Genomic DNA, 15,212 nt, shown 5'->3' with positions numbered 1-15,212 from the left:
CTGGTTGCACGAAAATCAACAACAATCAGAATTTGAAATATAAAAAAAATCTGGTTCTGGATATCTCAATAGAAACAGAAACTGAAATGAAAAAAAAAAATGTGTTCGGGTTCTGGCCAGAGATTGGATTCAAAACTTTTAACAACCGGTTCTATTTCGCTTTGCACACCCCCATTTTTTGCAATGAAAAAAATACAAGAATATCTTTCTGCATACTTTAAATATTTCCGAATCGTCACTTGAACCCTTATTCCTTCCATGTTTGACACTGTTGTCATCAGCTGTGTGGTTTTTTTTTTAGCCGTGTTGAAATTGAAAAAGTGCGATCCCATGAATCCAATAGGAGGCGAATCAAATTTACTGTCATCAGGTTTGCCACATTTTCAACTGTAATGCGGCTTCTTCTATCTGAATATATGATATTCATTAGTGAAAACCCCCCTTCTGCCTCTGCAGAACTAAGATCAACAGTATTTATGATATTTTAACCTTTTGTATAGTTCTTGGAATCTCGTGATCATGACGATTTCGTGGGATATTTTCCACACAGTCACGGAAATCATTAATGCTGATTTCGTGATGAAAGAACTTACTGAATTCATACAATTTTTCTTCAACAGCTTTCCAAGGGACAATAACATCACCAATATTCCAATGTTTACCAGTTCATAGATGTTATTGTCATTTTCTTGTGTCTTATGTTTTGAATTTATCATAATCCATCAATCTGACTTTAATATTATTTATTACTGCTTCGTTTTGCTACATTGTAGATTGTATTAAAAATATTACATGCAAAACTGATATATTTTTGGTTTATTTTATCCAGGCATTTGGTAACTGCATCATCTGCTCGATCTTTCAATTGCATTGCGCAAATATTGTGTGCCTTCGATGAAAAATATTCATTCATTTTTTTCTGAGAGATTCTTGCTGGATGGTTTTATTCCTTCCTGATGTTTCAACACACGTGAATTGCCTTCATGTTTATGGAATTAAATTTGGCACAGTGATCACAACCAAGTTTCTTGCCGCGAACAACCAAACCATCATATTTTTTCTAGGCTTATTTCATACTCCAGCAATCTGGAAGAGCAGTTGCTGGATCTAGTTTGAGCAGAATTAGAAGTGGAAGTTTCATCGCTTCTTGAAGTTGTTGGTGTTAGATGTTTAATTGGATCTTGCTTTGAAGTTTCAGTTCTTGGGGTTTTTCTTACAAACTCCAGTATATCATGTTGCCGTTTCATTTTAGGGGCTGAAGCCTGAAATGCCAAAATTCCTTTATTCAAAAATAAATGTATTAATATAACTTCTTATTAAAATTTCATCACAAGGGCTAAAGATATACAATTATTTTTATACATCTTCATATAAAAACTATTTTTATAATCGTCTTTTAATTTTTTGGCGGCATATAAACAAAGAAAATTAACTTAAAGTTTAACTGTTTTGGCAAATATTATTTTTAGGTGATTCTGTGCTGCTTATTGTGGCCCGGCATGGCATAGCGCGTTAAGGCGTGCGCTTCGTAATCTGAGGGTCGCGGGTTCGCGCCCGAGTCGCGCCAAACATGCTCGCCCTCCCAGCCGTGGGGGCGTTATATTGTGACGGTCAATCCCACTATTCGTTGGTAAAAGAGTAGCCCAAGAGTTGGCGGTGGGTGGTGATGACTAGCTGCCTTTCCTCTAGTCTTACACTGTTAAATTAGGGACGGCTAGTACAGATAGCCCTCGAGTAGCTTTGTGCGAAATTCCAAAACAAACAAACTGCTTATTGTATATGATAAGTATGTATCAACAAACATAAATATAGTGAAATATTGTTTTACTGTCTCAAAGAATTATAACACAAATGTAGTGCTATGATGTTATGGTTCATGTTTATATCTATTATTGGAATAGTTTTTTTACGTGAGTACTAGCCCACTAAGCCTACTATCCAAGTTTCGTATCCCGCCAGTATGAAAATACAAAAATCAGTATTCCCAACAAAAACATGAGATGTATTTTATTCCCTTACACGGTCAGACGCCATCATGTACTACGTTTAACATTTTTGGTAGTATGCATATTAAAAGAACTTGTCCGTGTCTGAATAAATTAAATGTTTAACTGGCACAACTTGGCTTTATAAAGGTGAAAAACAGCAATATCAGCCAACCAGTACTGAAAAGATCGACAACGAAAACATCAATCTAGGCTAAACCTCCAATCCATGAACTTTAATTTTGCTCTAGAATAGTAAAACTTACAAAACAGCATTAAGCCTCGCAGTATAACGTTAATTTCGTACAAGTCTATGTAGATTAAATCATTTTTCAAACTCACCTTTTTTTCTCTGTCTGCTCCAACTATGGCAAACGACTAATATGTTCACACAGGAAAATGTAGGCCTACATTAGTCTCCAGCAGTGCTCTTCGTCTTTCGTCTAAGATGGCTGATCAAATCCGGCCTCAAACGTTATCGTACTAATTTACAATTATGTTATTGTGCGTGACTTTACGTAGCAAGAATCCCCACAGTGACAGTCAGTTATGTAGCATGGATTCCCATAGTAACAGTCGATACATTGTACATCTAGCATCAGAGGGCTAAGAGCCGGTAAGAACCGATTCGGCGAACTCGTTATATTTTAAGAATAAGTTCTTACGAACCGGTGCAAAACGGCTGAATCCCACCACTAGTTTTGGCTATCTCAAAAGAACCAGAAACTGAAATGAAAAAAAAAATTGTTCGAGTTCCGGCTATCTCAAAATAACTTGAACCTGAGATGAAAAAAAAAGTTTGGGTCTCGGCTATCTCAAGAAAATACAGAAATTGAAATGAAAAAAAAACCTTTTCGAGTCCCTGCTATCTCAACGCTAGAAACCGGGTTTCGATACCTGTGGTGGACAGAGCATATATAGCCCATTGTGTAGTTTTGTGCTTAATTTCAAGCAAGCAAGTGAAAGGCTATTTCGAAACAACCCGCAACTGAGACGAAAACTAAAATTATTGCGAATACGAAAATCTTAAAAAAAAATCAAAAAAAATCGGGTTTTGGCTGTCTGAAATAAACTATAAACACCATGGCTGGCTATTAACTGATTACTACGACATGTTGTAGCGAAAATTCTAATAAGTTTGTGAAACTTGTGTTTTATTAATTTTGAGACATTTGTATATATATATATGCATATACATAAACCACATACAAATAATTTCATGAGCATACAGTTTAGAAAATATATCTGTATTAGTGCCAGTTATATTTATTTCTCCAATGAGCGCATCAGTTTTGAATTTTATTGTTCTTTACCTGTCCGTCTGCGCCACCTGTCACCACACCCAGAAATTAAGAACGTTAGGATCCGTTATGTTATTCTAGCTTAGATAAATATATTGTCCTTATGTAATCTTCCTTTAATGTTGTAAATTGTACAGAACATCTAATTATTCAGTGAGGGAGTTATGAACAATCATATTTACAGTAGTAAATTATTATTCACTAAATAAATTACAAACTAAATCACACATTACTGAAATTACGTGGCCTGTCCTATATTGCAACTTTATTATAATTTTCAGAAAACTCAATTATATAAGTAAAAACACAATGAAAGTGACGTGTAATACATATTGCAACTAAAACGACTAAAAGCCAAAAATTTGTTTTATCAGTATTTGGAAGCACTTTGGTTTGGAGTTTCTTGAATGCACAGCTAGATGCGTTATGGTTGTTTTGAGAAGAAGCTGAAATTTTATATATATATATTTTCTAATGAAAAGCCACCAAGCAATATCAAAGTACTTTCTGTCGTTCATTAAGACATTTGTTGTGTGCTCATGTATAGTTACCCAGAGTAATTATTATGGATATATACATATGCAGTCTTGTCGTAGTGAGCAAACCTTACTTAACTGTTGCAGTATTTTATGATATATTTTCTTACTTTATTTATTCCTCCTGGAAAATTTCATTATAAGCTTGCCCAACTATTAACAACGGTTACGACACTTCCTGTAAAGGAAATTGCTTCTCTGCCAAACGTCATCCTGCACTTGACGTAATCGTTTCTTTATTTGTTGTTCAAGGTTTGAAACATCAAATAATCACAAATACGACAGTATGAGGTGCATCTCTTGATTAAGATTCTCAGAAGACATGTGAACGTTTTATTAATTTTACCGCATTCATTGTAGAATAACGCTAAGGGCCTCATACTACTATTATACGTCAACACTTACTTAAGACGTACATGTATTACACATTTTTGTTTGTTTGTTTTGGAATTTCGCACAAAGTTACTCGAGGGCTATCTGTGCTAGCCGTCCCTAATTTAGCTGTGTAAGACTAGAGGGAAGGCAGCTAGTCATCACCACCCACCGCCAACTCTTGGGCTACTCTTTTACCAACGAATAGTGGGATTGACCGTCACATTATACACCCCCACAGCTGGGAGGGCGAGCATGTTTAGCGCGACGCGGGCGCGAACCCGCGACCCTCGGATTACGAGTCGCACGCCTTACGCGCTCGGCCATGCCAGGCCTGTACTACACATACTAGACTATTTTGTTCTATAACAATATTACTATTAATTTCTCAAGCATACTGTGAACGTTTTGAAAATAATCATTCACATATAATATGCTTCACTTTTGAACTTCATATCTTTTAGTTACTTTAGTTTTTTGACACTACATCAAGCTAAGTAATTGCAGACCAGTTTTCGCACAGTGTCATCCTCACAAAGTGCAATGTATCTGTTATTTCATTGAAAAGGAGCTTACTGTTTCTGATTAATTAGTTAAAAAAAATCACATGACGAAATGATATTTAACTTACATAAAAATCATGTTTTTAAAGATAATTAGGAACTAAAACACTATATTTAAACATTACAAACACTAAAATGAACAGCAAACTCTACCACTGCTTCCAAGTCTAGATCTGCATCAGGTTTAGTACAGGCGCATTGCAGTTACTACGGGACCAATCGTGTTTCTCAAGTAAGAGGCTGTTCTATAGTGTTCACCGCGACCAGTAAGCCGTGGCGCACCTATAAGTTTGTCACCACTAGGGTTCTCCGCATTGAAATAAAATTCCCTGTTTCATTCGAATACATAACAGAGGGACGAAGTACACTAGAAATTAGTGTGAGTGTTGGAGTATAAAGTATTCAGAGGGCATTCAGTGTCGAGACTTCTTCGAGATTAACTGTTTTAGTCGATGAGACTCGCTTTCGTGTAGGAATACACAGAACTGAGTGGCATCTGTAGTTCTATTTAGAATTGTGTGAAGTTGTGAACCTAAGAAGGTCGAGAGCGACTGGTTTTGTTGAGATTGGAGTGAAATTGCAGCAAATAATGGTATGTGTTTATACAATATTTTATCATGAAATGAATAGCGACTTGTCTATAATTTCGACGTGATTAAATTTATTGTTTAAACAACTAGTATTAACTGTTTAGTGGCTGAGTAATTTTAGTTAATTTAAAGGCCAAAAGTTGCTGCCGGTGATAAGTCGTGAATTAAACTCTGGGAGTTTAGTTACTATGGTTTAATTAGAAAAGTCTTAATTTTGAGCTGTAACGTTATTGACTTGTAACGTAAACATCTGGGGTTCGGATCCCTGTGGTGTACAGAGCACAAATAATTTGTATAGTTTTCTCTGAAATAACGAACATTTAGTGGTCTAAGACTTATCGTGTAAGTTGTAACATTAAACTCAAAAGTAAAATAAACTGTAATAAGTCCTATGTTTAACAAAAGACTCTAGCAGTTGTGAGTGAGATAAAGTTTACTTGTGGTTTTTATAATTAAGACTAGTTTCTCCTTATTACCTTTTTAATGAGACTTCAACTAAAGTTGTATTTGGTTTAGTCTGATATTAACAGAATGACCTGTTGACAGTTGGAAATTTGAGTTATAATACTGAACCTTGGAAAATATCTTTAGGCTACATTACGAAGTTTGTTTTAGTGGGTTTTGTTAGAATTAGATGTGTGTAATATATAATCTTGTTTCTACATTACTTGTTTATATAAAAAATATCAATTCTTATTGTATTTGTAATACAGCAAATATTATACACACCATGGAACTACTATATCTTAACTTTTACACACTTATTGTAACATGGCAGTGCTTTTTAACGTATAACAAATATTACTAGTAATATTATACAGGCAGTAAAGTATTGCTTTCTAGTTTAGAATTTCTATTTATGTGGCTATTATTTTATTGCAGGCAGATCAGTTGACCGAGGAACAAATTGCAGGTAAAGAACAGCAGTGTTTCCCTTGTGGTCTTTGGACTTGTCAAGTCGACCAAGTATTTTTGCTTCTGCCTGGATAGTATCTGCTACATGGATACAAAAGCATATTATAGCAGTTCCATATTTTGTCCACATACCAGTTTCTTTCATTAAAAACCAAACGCTGAAGCTTCATGCCGTCAATAATGTACAAGTTTTTTTGTTTTTTTTTTCAGTAACCTCAACCTGTACTTAAAAACCTAACAAAATTGTGGCTGTAATATTTACCTTTGTGTGCATGGAAAATAGGCCTAGCATGGAAAGTCGGCCACGTGTTTTTGCACGATATGTAAATTTCTCGTATTAAAATTGGCGTATTTCTTTGATCATATTATGGGCATGTCTAAACGGAAATGTTGGTATGGCTTGCATACACAACTTTTATGTATTTGTGTATTAAAAAAAACAAACTACAAAAAATATCTTATTTTTGTTTTTAATCCTATTAATCTTTTTTATTAAGCTTATGAAAATAACTAGTTTCATCTACCGAAATGGGGACTTGCAAGTATTTTTCTTGTTTTGTTAGCTGTCTTTTAAGTGTAAAGCATGGATAGAAGACTTTACAACATTTGAAGTAAATTGTTATATTTACTAAAATATTAATGAAATAAATGTCACCATGATTATCTATACAAGTAGCCATTCAAAGAGTAGTAATTGTGTAGGTTTTAGCTCTCAAATAAAGCTTGTACCTCCTGATTTATCTATCTTATTAAAATAGTATGTTATTTCTATTGTTACATCATTTATTGTTATAGCATAATTACATTTGTTCTAATGGAAATGTCTTTTGTGTTGCTTCTAACATTTGTTACAAAATTTTGGATACATGAGAATTTAGGTAGCTCTTGCCAGGCATATAAAAACTTCCTGGTTTTAACTCGCTTCATGATATTTAAATTGGGAAGGTAGGCATTGGTGCAGAATTAAACATTAGTTCATTAAGTTCTCACTAGGTGATTGAATATATGATCTTTTGTGCAGCATTATATTTCCAAATCTTGCATCAATACCTGTTTTAAACTTTACTAGTTTTACATTTAGCATAACAGTGACAAAAGCTGAGAGTAACATAAACTGAATGTTTCTCAATTCTGATTTAATATAATTTTAAACTATATAATTTGAGATTAACATAATTGAAACTTCTCCCTATGTTTTATAACAACACAATAATTCATTTTCTTTATTGGTAGGAACTGTTTCAGAGAAATATATTTAATTTAAAATTAGTAACGTGTGCACAAAGACAAAATGAGGCTGTAGAAATGATTCAGGGTAAATTAGATGCAAAAGAAAACATAACCATGTTTAGCATATGGTTTTGAACAGTAATTGGATTAGCTGTATTAATGGTGGGTTGATTTTTAGTTTTGCTATATCTAAACCGCATACTTCAATTGTAAGTTGTTTTATTATCCAAGTTGAAATTTTTCTATCCTTCTGTAGAGTTCAAAGAAGCCTTCTCACTGTTTGACAAGGATGGAGATGGTACAATTACAACTAAGGAACTAGGAACTGTAATGAGGTCACTTGGCCAGAATCCAACTGAAGCAGAGTTACAAGACATGATTAATGAAGTTGATGCAGATGGTGTGTAGATTACTGGATGTTTTGTTTTATATTGTTCTTCTAAGCATATCTGTTTATTATTAATCGGGTCTAGTCAGCCACTCATGGTAGGTTGGTTAAGTTTCTTTAAATTGATAGGAACCACTGGACTACATAAACACTAAAGTATTCTAAGTTGTGGCTTCCAGCAAAATCTTCCTCAAACATGAGCCATTGTTTTCAAAATTATTAAAACTATTATGGGTGGAAATCATTACTTAAGAGAGTTGGACATTTTTGGGATTGTGGTGAAAAGATTGTATATTTTACCTTATTGTTTATTTAAAGGTTGAAATGATACATTAAATTTCAGTGTGTACCCTAAGATGTACTGTTTGGTCTGATCTGTATGTTTTTCACTTCTAATTGTTTTTAAAAACGTCTCATTGGTTCATTTACAGGAAATGGTACTATAGATTTCCCTGAATTCCTCACAATGATGGCAAGAAAGATGAAAGATACAGATAGTGAAGAGGAAATCAGAGAGGCCTTTAGAGTGTTTGACAAGGATGGTAATGGTTTCATCAGTGCAGCCGAGCTTCGTCACGTCATGACGAACCTCGGAGAGAAACTAACAGATGAAGAGGTAGATGAAATGATTAGAGAAGCAGACATTGATGGTGATGGCCAAGTAAATTATGAAGGTATGCATCCTTTCTGATTTCAGTTTAAGATGGTTTAAGTCTAGAGTGCATGGTTTGGTGCATCCTGTCATGGATGAACTTGCACTGTTGAATTAATCTTGTAGAAAGTGAACTAATATTCACTCTTAGTGTTTTTGAAGTAATTCACAGTTGAAATTTATTCAATTATTTCTAATTTCAAATTGTGATCAGATTTGTTTTAGTACACCCTAAATGAGAATATAAGTGTTAACTTTGTCACTAAAATAATACTGAACTACTAAGTTTAGTTTTGAACCATATAAATGTTTCATGATAGAGAAACCCACTCAAAGTAAAAATGTATTCTCAAGAGAACTGGTATGGGTATTAACATTTCAAAATAAAATCCAGAACGTTTTGACCTCCTTACATCTTCAGATTAACAAAGATGTTAACCTGAAGATGATCCAAGGTCAATACATTGTTCTGTATTTTATCTTAAAGTTGCTAATACCCATACTAACCATCTTGAATATGTACAAGTGTTTTATTCTATGTATCTTAACCAGCTATTTTCCAACCTTATTTATCATTGTTTTATGTAAACTGTATATCTTTTCCATGAGGACCATAGGTTTGTGGTTTAAATTAATAAAAACTGTTCTTAGTAAGTCTTCCAGTTGTGAGAGGATTGTATGAAGGTGAGGACATTGATTTAAAAGCACAGCTCGGTTATATTTTTTAGAATGTTTCAAAATTGTAGTTCTGACTTGTCTTAAACCTTGTGAAATTATAGTATTTTATACTTCATTGGAATTATCTTCTTGCATGACAGTCTTTGTATCCTATGTTTCATTCTAGCAGCCCACAAGTGAACTCATTACTCCAAAAGTGGCCTAACCAGTGACCTATACAATTACATCAGTATAACTTCTTTTTAGACTTGTATGATTTTTGGGTTGTATCTTCTTGCTCCTACCACTAGTAACAGCATACTACAGGATAACTTTAGGACCTGATCAGTTATTATACAAAGACTCTTTTGGTCATTTACTTTGTGGTTATTCCTATGAAACTTAGTAGCCACAAAATTTATGATGGCCCATGCATCATTTTTTATAATTAATTAAAACTACTTGTAGCACTCATTGAGTGATCAGTTATTTTGTCAGTTGGCAGCATCCTTTGCACACACTAACACTTAACACTGTAATATCAGATTCAATTGTTTGACCATTCTTTTATTTGTCATTGATGTAAATCAAAAGGACAAGGGCTCTAACACTGAACCCTAAAGTATCCCAATTGTGACATCTGATTCATTATGACTAAACTGTTTTTATACAGCCAGTTTTCAACCTAATGAGCCAACCTGCCCCCTTAAATTAGGGGTAACTTTGTTAATGTCTTTTGTAGAACCTATTCTAATGTTTTCTGAAAGCCCAGGTACAGCAGATTCTTATCCTTGTTTACTTACCAAGTAACCTCTTCAAAGAATTTCAAAAGATTAGTGAAGCAAGTAATTTATAACTGACTCGTTGCTTGAGGGCTATCAGTTTTAAATGTTTAACTGTTCCAGTTGTTTGGAGACCATCAAAGTAATATTAGGCTTTAATGAATTATAATTATAAAAACAGGAAATTACTTGTCTGTGACATTTACTAAAATACTGTTGAACTTGTTGCTGAGTCTAACAGAAATCCATAGTTACAAAATTTTTGGTAAAACTGAACTTACAATATAAAATTTATTGTATTAAAGTATTGTTTTATTTTTTTCTTCAGAATGTAAATATTGCAGAAAGAGATTTGGTATACTTGTACAAGATGTCTGTATTACTAAATGTCCTTTTCCAAGTGGTAACCATCTGCATAATATGCTTGGTGGCTTTCAGAGAAGTCTCATTAGTTTTGATGTGTTTCTTGAGAATTTAAGACTTGTTTATTGTGACATACCCATCTAGTGAGGATTTGTTTAGCTTTTGAGGAAATACTTCTGTTTCTTTTGAACTTGTGTGTTTTGGAATTCTGGATAACTGGAAAGCTCTGAATCAGCAATGTCTGCTTTCATTATACTGTGGAATTGATTTGGTTGTAACACCAGCTGTTAAGCTGAAAACTGGTGTAGTAAAGAAGTCTGGTTAGTTGTATCTTTCTTTAGTGTGGGTTGTGTAGTACAGAAGTCTGGCTAGTTGTGGGTTGCTGATGGGTTTTTTCTGATTTATTGTTCCAAATAATCTTGTACATGTTGCACTTCCATGACTTCTTATATAAGATGAACCAGTGTGATTCAACTGCCAATGTTGGTTTGTTCAGGTGTAAAAGGTACCAACTTTTGAGAAAGTCTCTTTTCAAAATGTTTGATTTCCTAATAGGAAAACTTCTAATTTTAAATGTTACAGTATGATACTATTAGTATATCATAATATCTAGTGTTGTATGGGTGATAAGAAGGATACTTTGTTTTAGAATAACCAGTTTTAGATGGTAAAAATACAAAACCCTACAACTGACAATAGTGATTCGTCACTGTTTGTTATAACAATGTTCTTGTTACTCTCCAATAGAACTGAATAACATGTTTTTAAAGTTAAGATTTAAAATTATTTTATTGTTTGTTTGGTTTAATTTAATATCTATTTTGCAGTATGTTTTTTAATGAGTTTCGTAATTAATGGATTCATATAAAGATTTGTAACCAATAATTGTTTTTTTTTTTCTTGCAGAATTTGTTACCATGATGACATCAAAATGAGTGAGGCTTCTTCTCAAACTTGTAATTAAAATGTTAAATATTTATACTGGTTTTCTGCTTTCCATTTTTATGATTGGTGTTAATATAGGTTTAACACCCATTTGGTCTTGGTATTTTCCTTGTAAAATCAAACAAATTTTGTACCATATTCCACAAGCAAAATAGTGTGATTAGCTATGGCTGTATCCTTTACCATTGTAGACCATCCTAATCCACACTACTTGTATAAAATTCATCATAATCATAAAATATTCAAATTCTGTTTAGTTTTGGTCTCTTAAGATGCGAACAAGAAAAACGTGCATTCCACACCATTGTTTACTGGTGTAAGTTTGTATGTGGGATTTCAGTTGATTATTTAGTACTTTTTGTTCAGTTATGCATTGGCTAAAGTCAAAACTTGTCTCCTGAACTGAAAACAAAACATCATACAAATCATCTACAGTTGTATCATTGGAATTTTCAATAAAATACAAACTTTAATACCTGTCTTATTCTAAACATTTATCAACATTATAACTTAAGTTGTTGTGGGCAATTGTTTAAGTTTATTTTTTTTGTTTAATATCCTAGTCATAAACATATTCACAGGATATTCAGCTATAGTTCATAGTAGACTTAGTATAATGTATTCAACAGACATATAGTTTTTAAAAATAAATACTGTTTGAAGTTATACAAGTGGTCTAGATTTCATTTTACGGTATTAATGCAACTTTTAAATGTTTGTTTTACAGTACTTTACCCATTCACAATATAAAAGCACTTTGAAAACACTTTCCTTTCTTACTCTAAGTAGGATTTAAATAAATATTTATTAAAATATTTCGTATATAGTTGTGATTCTTAAATAAAGCTGAAACATACACAGAACTTGGGTTTCTCACTGCTTAGTGGTTTAAGACCACAGGTGATGAAATAATCTTATTTGAAAAATGTAGTTAAAACAAACTCGTTAAATTCTTGATGACAAGAAACACATTTGAAATAATGTATCTCGGAACGGCAGGTATGGGTATTAACACTTATTGATAAGATCGAAATATTGTTCTGTCTTTCCTAAGTCAAGATCAGATTAAGAAAGAGTTCAAACATGACTGTTAAAAGACACGTCTTAGGTGAGTGCGTAGACTGGTAAGAGATTGTAGGGGGCGTTGCAGGTGGATGTTAGGTTATTAATTAGTATAGGTATGAAGGGGTTCCTTTATATTGGTTTAATTTTGGTTTTAGTTGCTGTATGAGTAGGGCTTCTCTGATAGCTTTAGAACTTTATATCCAAGACCCCACCCTATTGATACACATCTGCAGCAACCCTTATAGAATTCACTACCACCAAAATTAACTTTATGTTCTATAACCAAAAACTACCTACAAATAACTACCATGACCTAAGTATGGGGAATCCCGTGTCACCAGTTCTAACCAACATTTTTATGACACAGATTGAATCACAAGCGATCAGTTCAGCTTTACACCCACCACTATACTGGTACACGTATGTTGATGATGCAATTGTGGGATTCACATCTACAGAACACATACTTAGTTTTTTCAATCATGTTAATTCAATACACCTCAACATTAAGTTCACCTGTGAACAGAAAAAAACAACTAACCAAATAGCATTTCTTAACCTCAAGATCACTAGAACTGATACACAATTCAAAACAGAAATCCACAAAAAAATCGCCCATACCGGATTATAGATTCCCTGGGATTCCCCTGGTTTCAGCACATGAAACAAAAACTCAACATATTAAGAAACAAAACAAACTCAACCACAAAACTATGGATAAAATTAATGATGAAATCAACAAAATAAAACAACACTTCATCAACAAATTTACTCTAAAAACCGTGGAAAAAATTATACGCACACATCGAGACCAACAACAAACAGTAAATCCTAAGAACAAACTACAAAACCTTATACTGCTGAATACCATATGTTCCTGACATTAGTGACAAAATAACCAACATTTGGAAAAAAAAACTTCTAACAAAACACAACAGTCCAATAAACCAAATTTATTTATAAATCAAGTACAAAACTAAAGTCCATACTATGTAAAAACTACACTGACAAACACAACACCAACATAATTTATAAAATACAATGCAACAACTGCCACGACTTCTATATTGAAGAAACAAGCAGAAAATGGAAACCAGATTCAAAGAACAAAAAACACGTTTTTGAACACTGGAAATCAGATAAACATAACATAACCATAGAAAACATCCAGATACTAAGTAGGGAAACAAATATAAACAAACGGAAAATTGAGAAAGCTCTGCTGACACAGCAACTAAAACCAAAATTAAAGCAATATAAAAGAACACCTTTATATCTATACTAATTAATAACCTAACATCCAAGTGAAACGCTCCTTACAATCGGGTACCTGTTTATACTCTCGTCCCAAAGACGTGTCCGTCAACGGTGACATTCAAACTCTCCTTTTTGACCTATGAAGGTTGAAACGTTTTTCTCTCTCTATCAGTAAAAGTGTTAATATCCCTTCCAGCCGTTCCGAGATACATTTTTAAACTCTGAATTGTGTTATGTATTATAATCTTATTTCGGAAGAGTCTCTGGTTTATTACATTATGTATTATTGATTAAACGTAAAGTTGAGTTAGTTAAATGTTAATATGCATTAACTTTGTTTCGTCAACACGATTGATACACGCAATTTTATTTTTTAACAAATATATTTTAATATATAAACATAAAAACAACTTAAAATAATTGCCATTACCAATAGTTACAAGTGATGTTTCATATACAAGAGTTTCGCAAACTGAGAAAAGACTGAGTCTTATATCCGCTTTAGAACTAAATATTTTTATCGACGGTCTAGGTCCACGACGAACAAATTAATTTTGAGTTGATATTGTCACACACCTCACCTAAGCTAGCTACGCTTCATTAGCTACAACTTCATTTCATACCGATTAAGATATTTAATGCCTTCGTAGAAATAATAACGTCTGAAGTAATTCCCTGAAGGCGGACGGTTTGTAATGTTCGAAATCGATAAACATTCCTGGTGAAATTATGTAGTTTTTCGGTTAATAGACGTTAATCACAATAACTGTAGCTCTCTCGCTGCTAGCTGCTTTTATATATAAACACACGAGACCAGAACCTTCACCAAAGTTCGCGAAAATACTGTCAGTCACTAGTATTATTAAATTCTTGGTCATTACTTGAGTATTCTCTACAAGTTTCGAGAACGCGCTGGAGTTGCGCAGTACAGAATTAAAAAATACACGTCACAGGCAAGAAAGGAATCCATGCAAAAACGAGCGTAGGTTCTAAAGAGGGCCTGGCATGGCCTAGCGCGTTAAGGCGTGCACTTCGTAATCTGAGGGTCGCGGGTTCGCGCCCGAGTCGCGCCAAAACATGCTCGCCCTCCCAGCCGTGGGGGCGTTATAATGTGACGGTCAATCCCACTTTTCGTTGGTAAAAGTAGCCCAAGAGTTGGCGGTGGGTGGTGATGACTAGCTGCTTTCCCTCTAATCTTACACTGCTAAATTAGGGACGGCTAGCATAGATAGCCCTCGAGTAGCTTTATGCGAAATTCCAAAACAAAACAAGGTTCTAAAGTTTTTTGGTTTTAATTTCGCCAAAAGCTACAAAATGGCTATCTACACTAGCCGTCGTTAATTTTGTAGTGTAAGACTAGAGGGCGACTCTTTTACCAACGAATAGTGGGATCGACCATCACATTATAACGCACCCACGGCTGAAAAGGCGAGCATCTTTGGTGTGAGGGGGATGCGAACGAGTCGCCCGCCTTAACCCAACTGGCCATGCTGTGCCTTATAGTCAGTCGAGAAAACCCACTTATAGAAAAAATATATATGTCTTCGGTCATCGTCAGGTTCACAAAGAAGGTCGAAACGTTGTTTGCTTCTCTACGTAAAAAATTTTCTC

The 15,212-nt window shown here is 33.8% G+C and overlaps 1 protein-coding gene and 1 long non-coding RNA gene across 2 annotated transcripts; one reads left to right on the top strand and one right to left on the bottom strand.

The window, feature by feature from the left end:
- Window positions 1-729: 729 nt before the first annotated feature.
- LOC143226772 (uncharacterized) lies at window positions 730-5,050 on the bottom strand. The gene is made up of 2 exons (XR_013014733.1): window positions 4,911-5,050; window positions 730-1,262 (listed from the first exon to the last, which is right to left on the bottom strand). It is a non-coding gene; the product is annotated as an uncharacterized LOC143226772 (long non-coding RNA).
- On the top strand, window positions 4,144-11,752 carry LOC143226771 (calmodulin). Its single transcript, XM_076458169.1, has 5 exons — window positions 4,144-5,349; window positions 6,230-6,260; window positions 7,749-7,892; window positions 8,312-8,554; window positions 11,241-11,752. Exons 1-5 carry the CDS (start codon window positions 5,347-5,349, stop codon window positions 11,267-11,269), a joined length of 450 nt encoding a protein of 149 aa, XP_076314284.1. The 5' UTR covers window positions 4,144-5,346; the 3' UTR covers window positions 11,270-11,752.
- Window positions 11,753-15,212: the final 3,460 nt, after the last annotated feature.

This window comes from Tachypleus tridentatus, chromosome 9 (assembly GCF_004210375.1).
Source record: "Tachypleus tridentatus isolate NWPU-2018 chromosome 9, ASM421037v1, whole genome shotgun sequence".
Taxonomy (NCBI): domain Eukaryota; kingdom Metazoa; phylum Arthropoda; class Merostomata; order Xiphosura; family Limulidae; genus Tachypleus; species Tachypleus tridentatus.
This window is presented reverse-complemented; position numbering and strand designations above follow the sequence as displayed.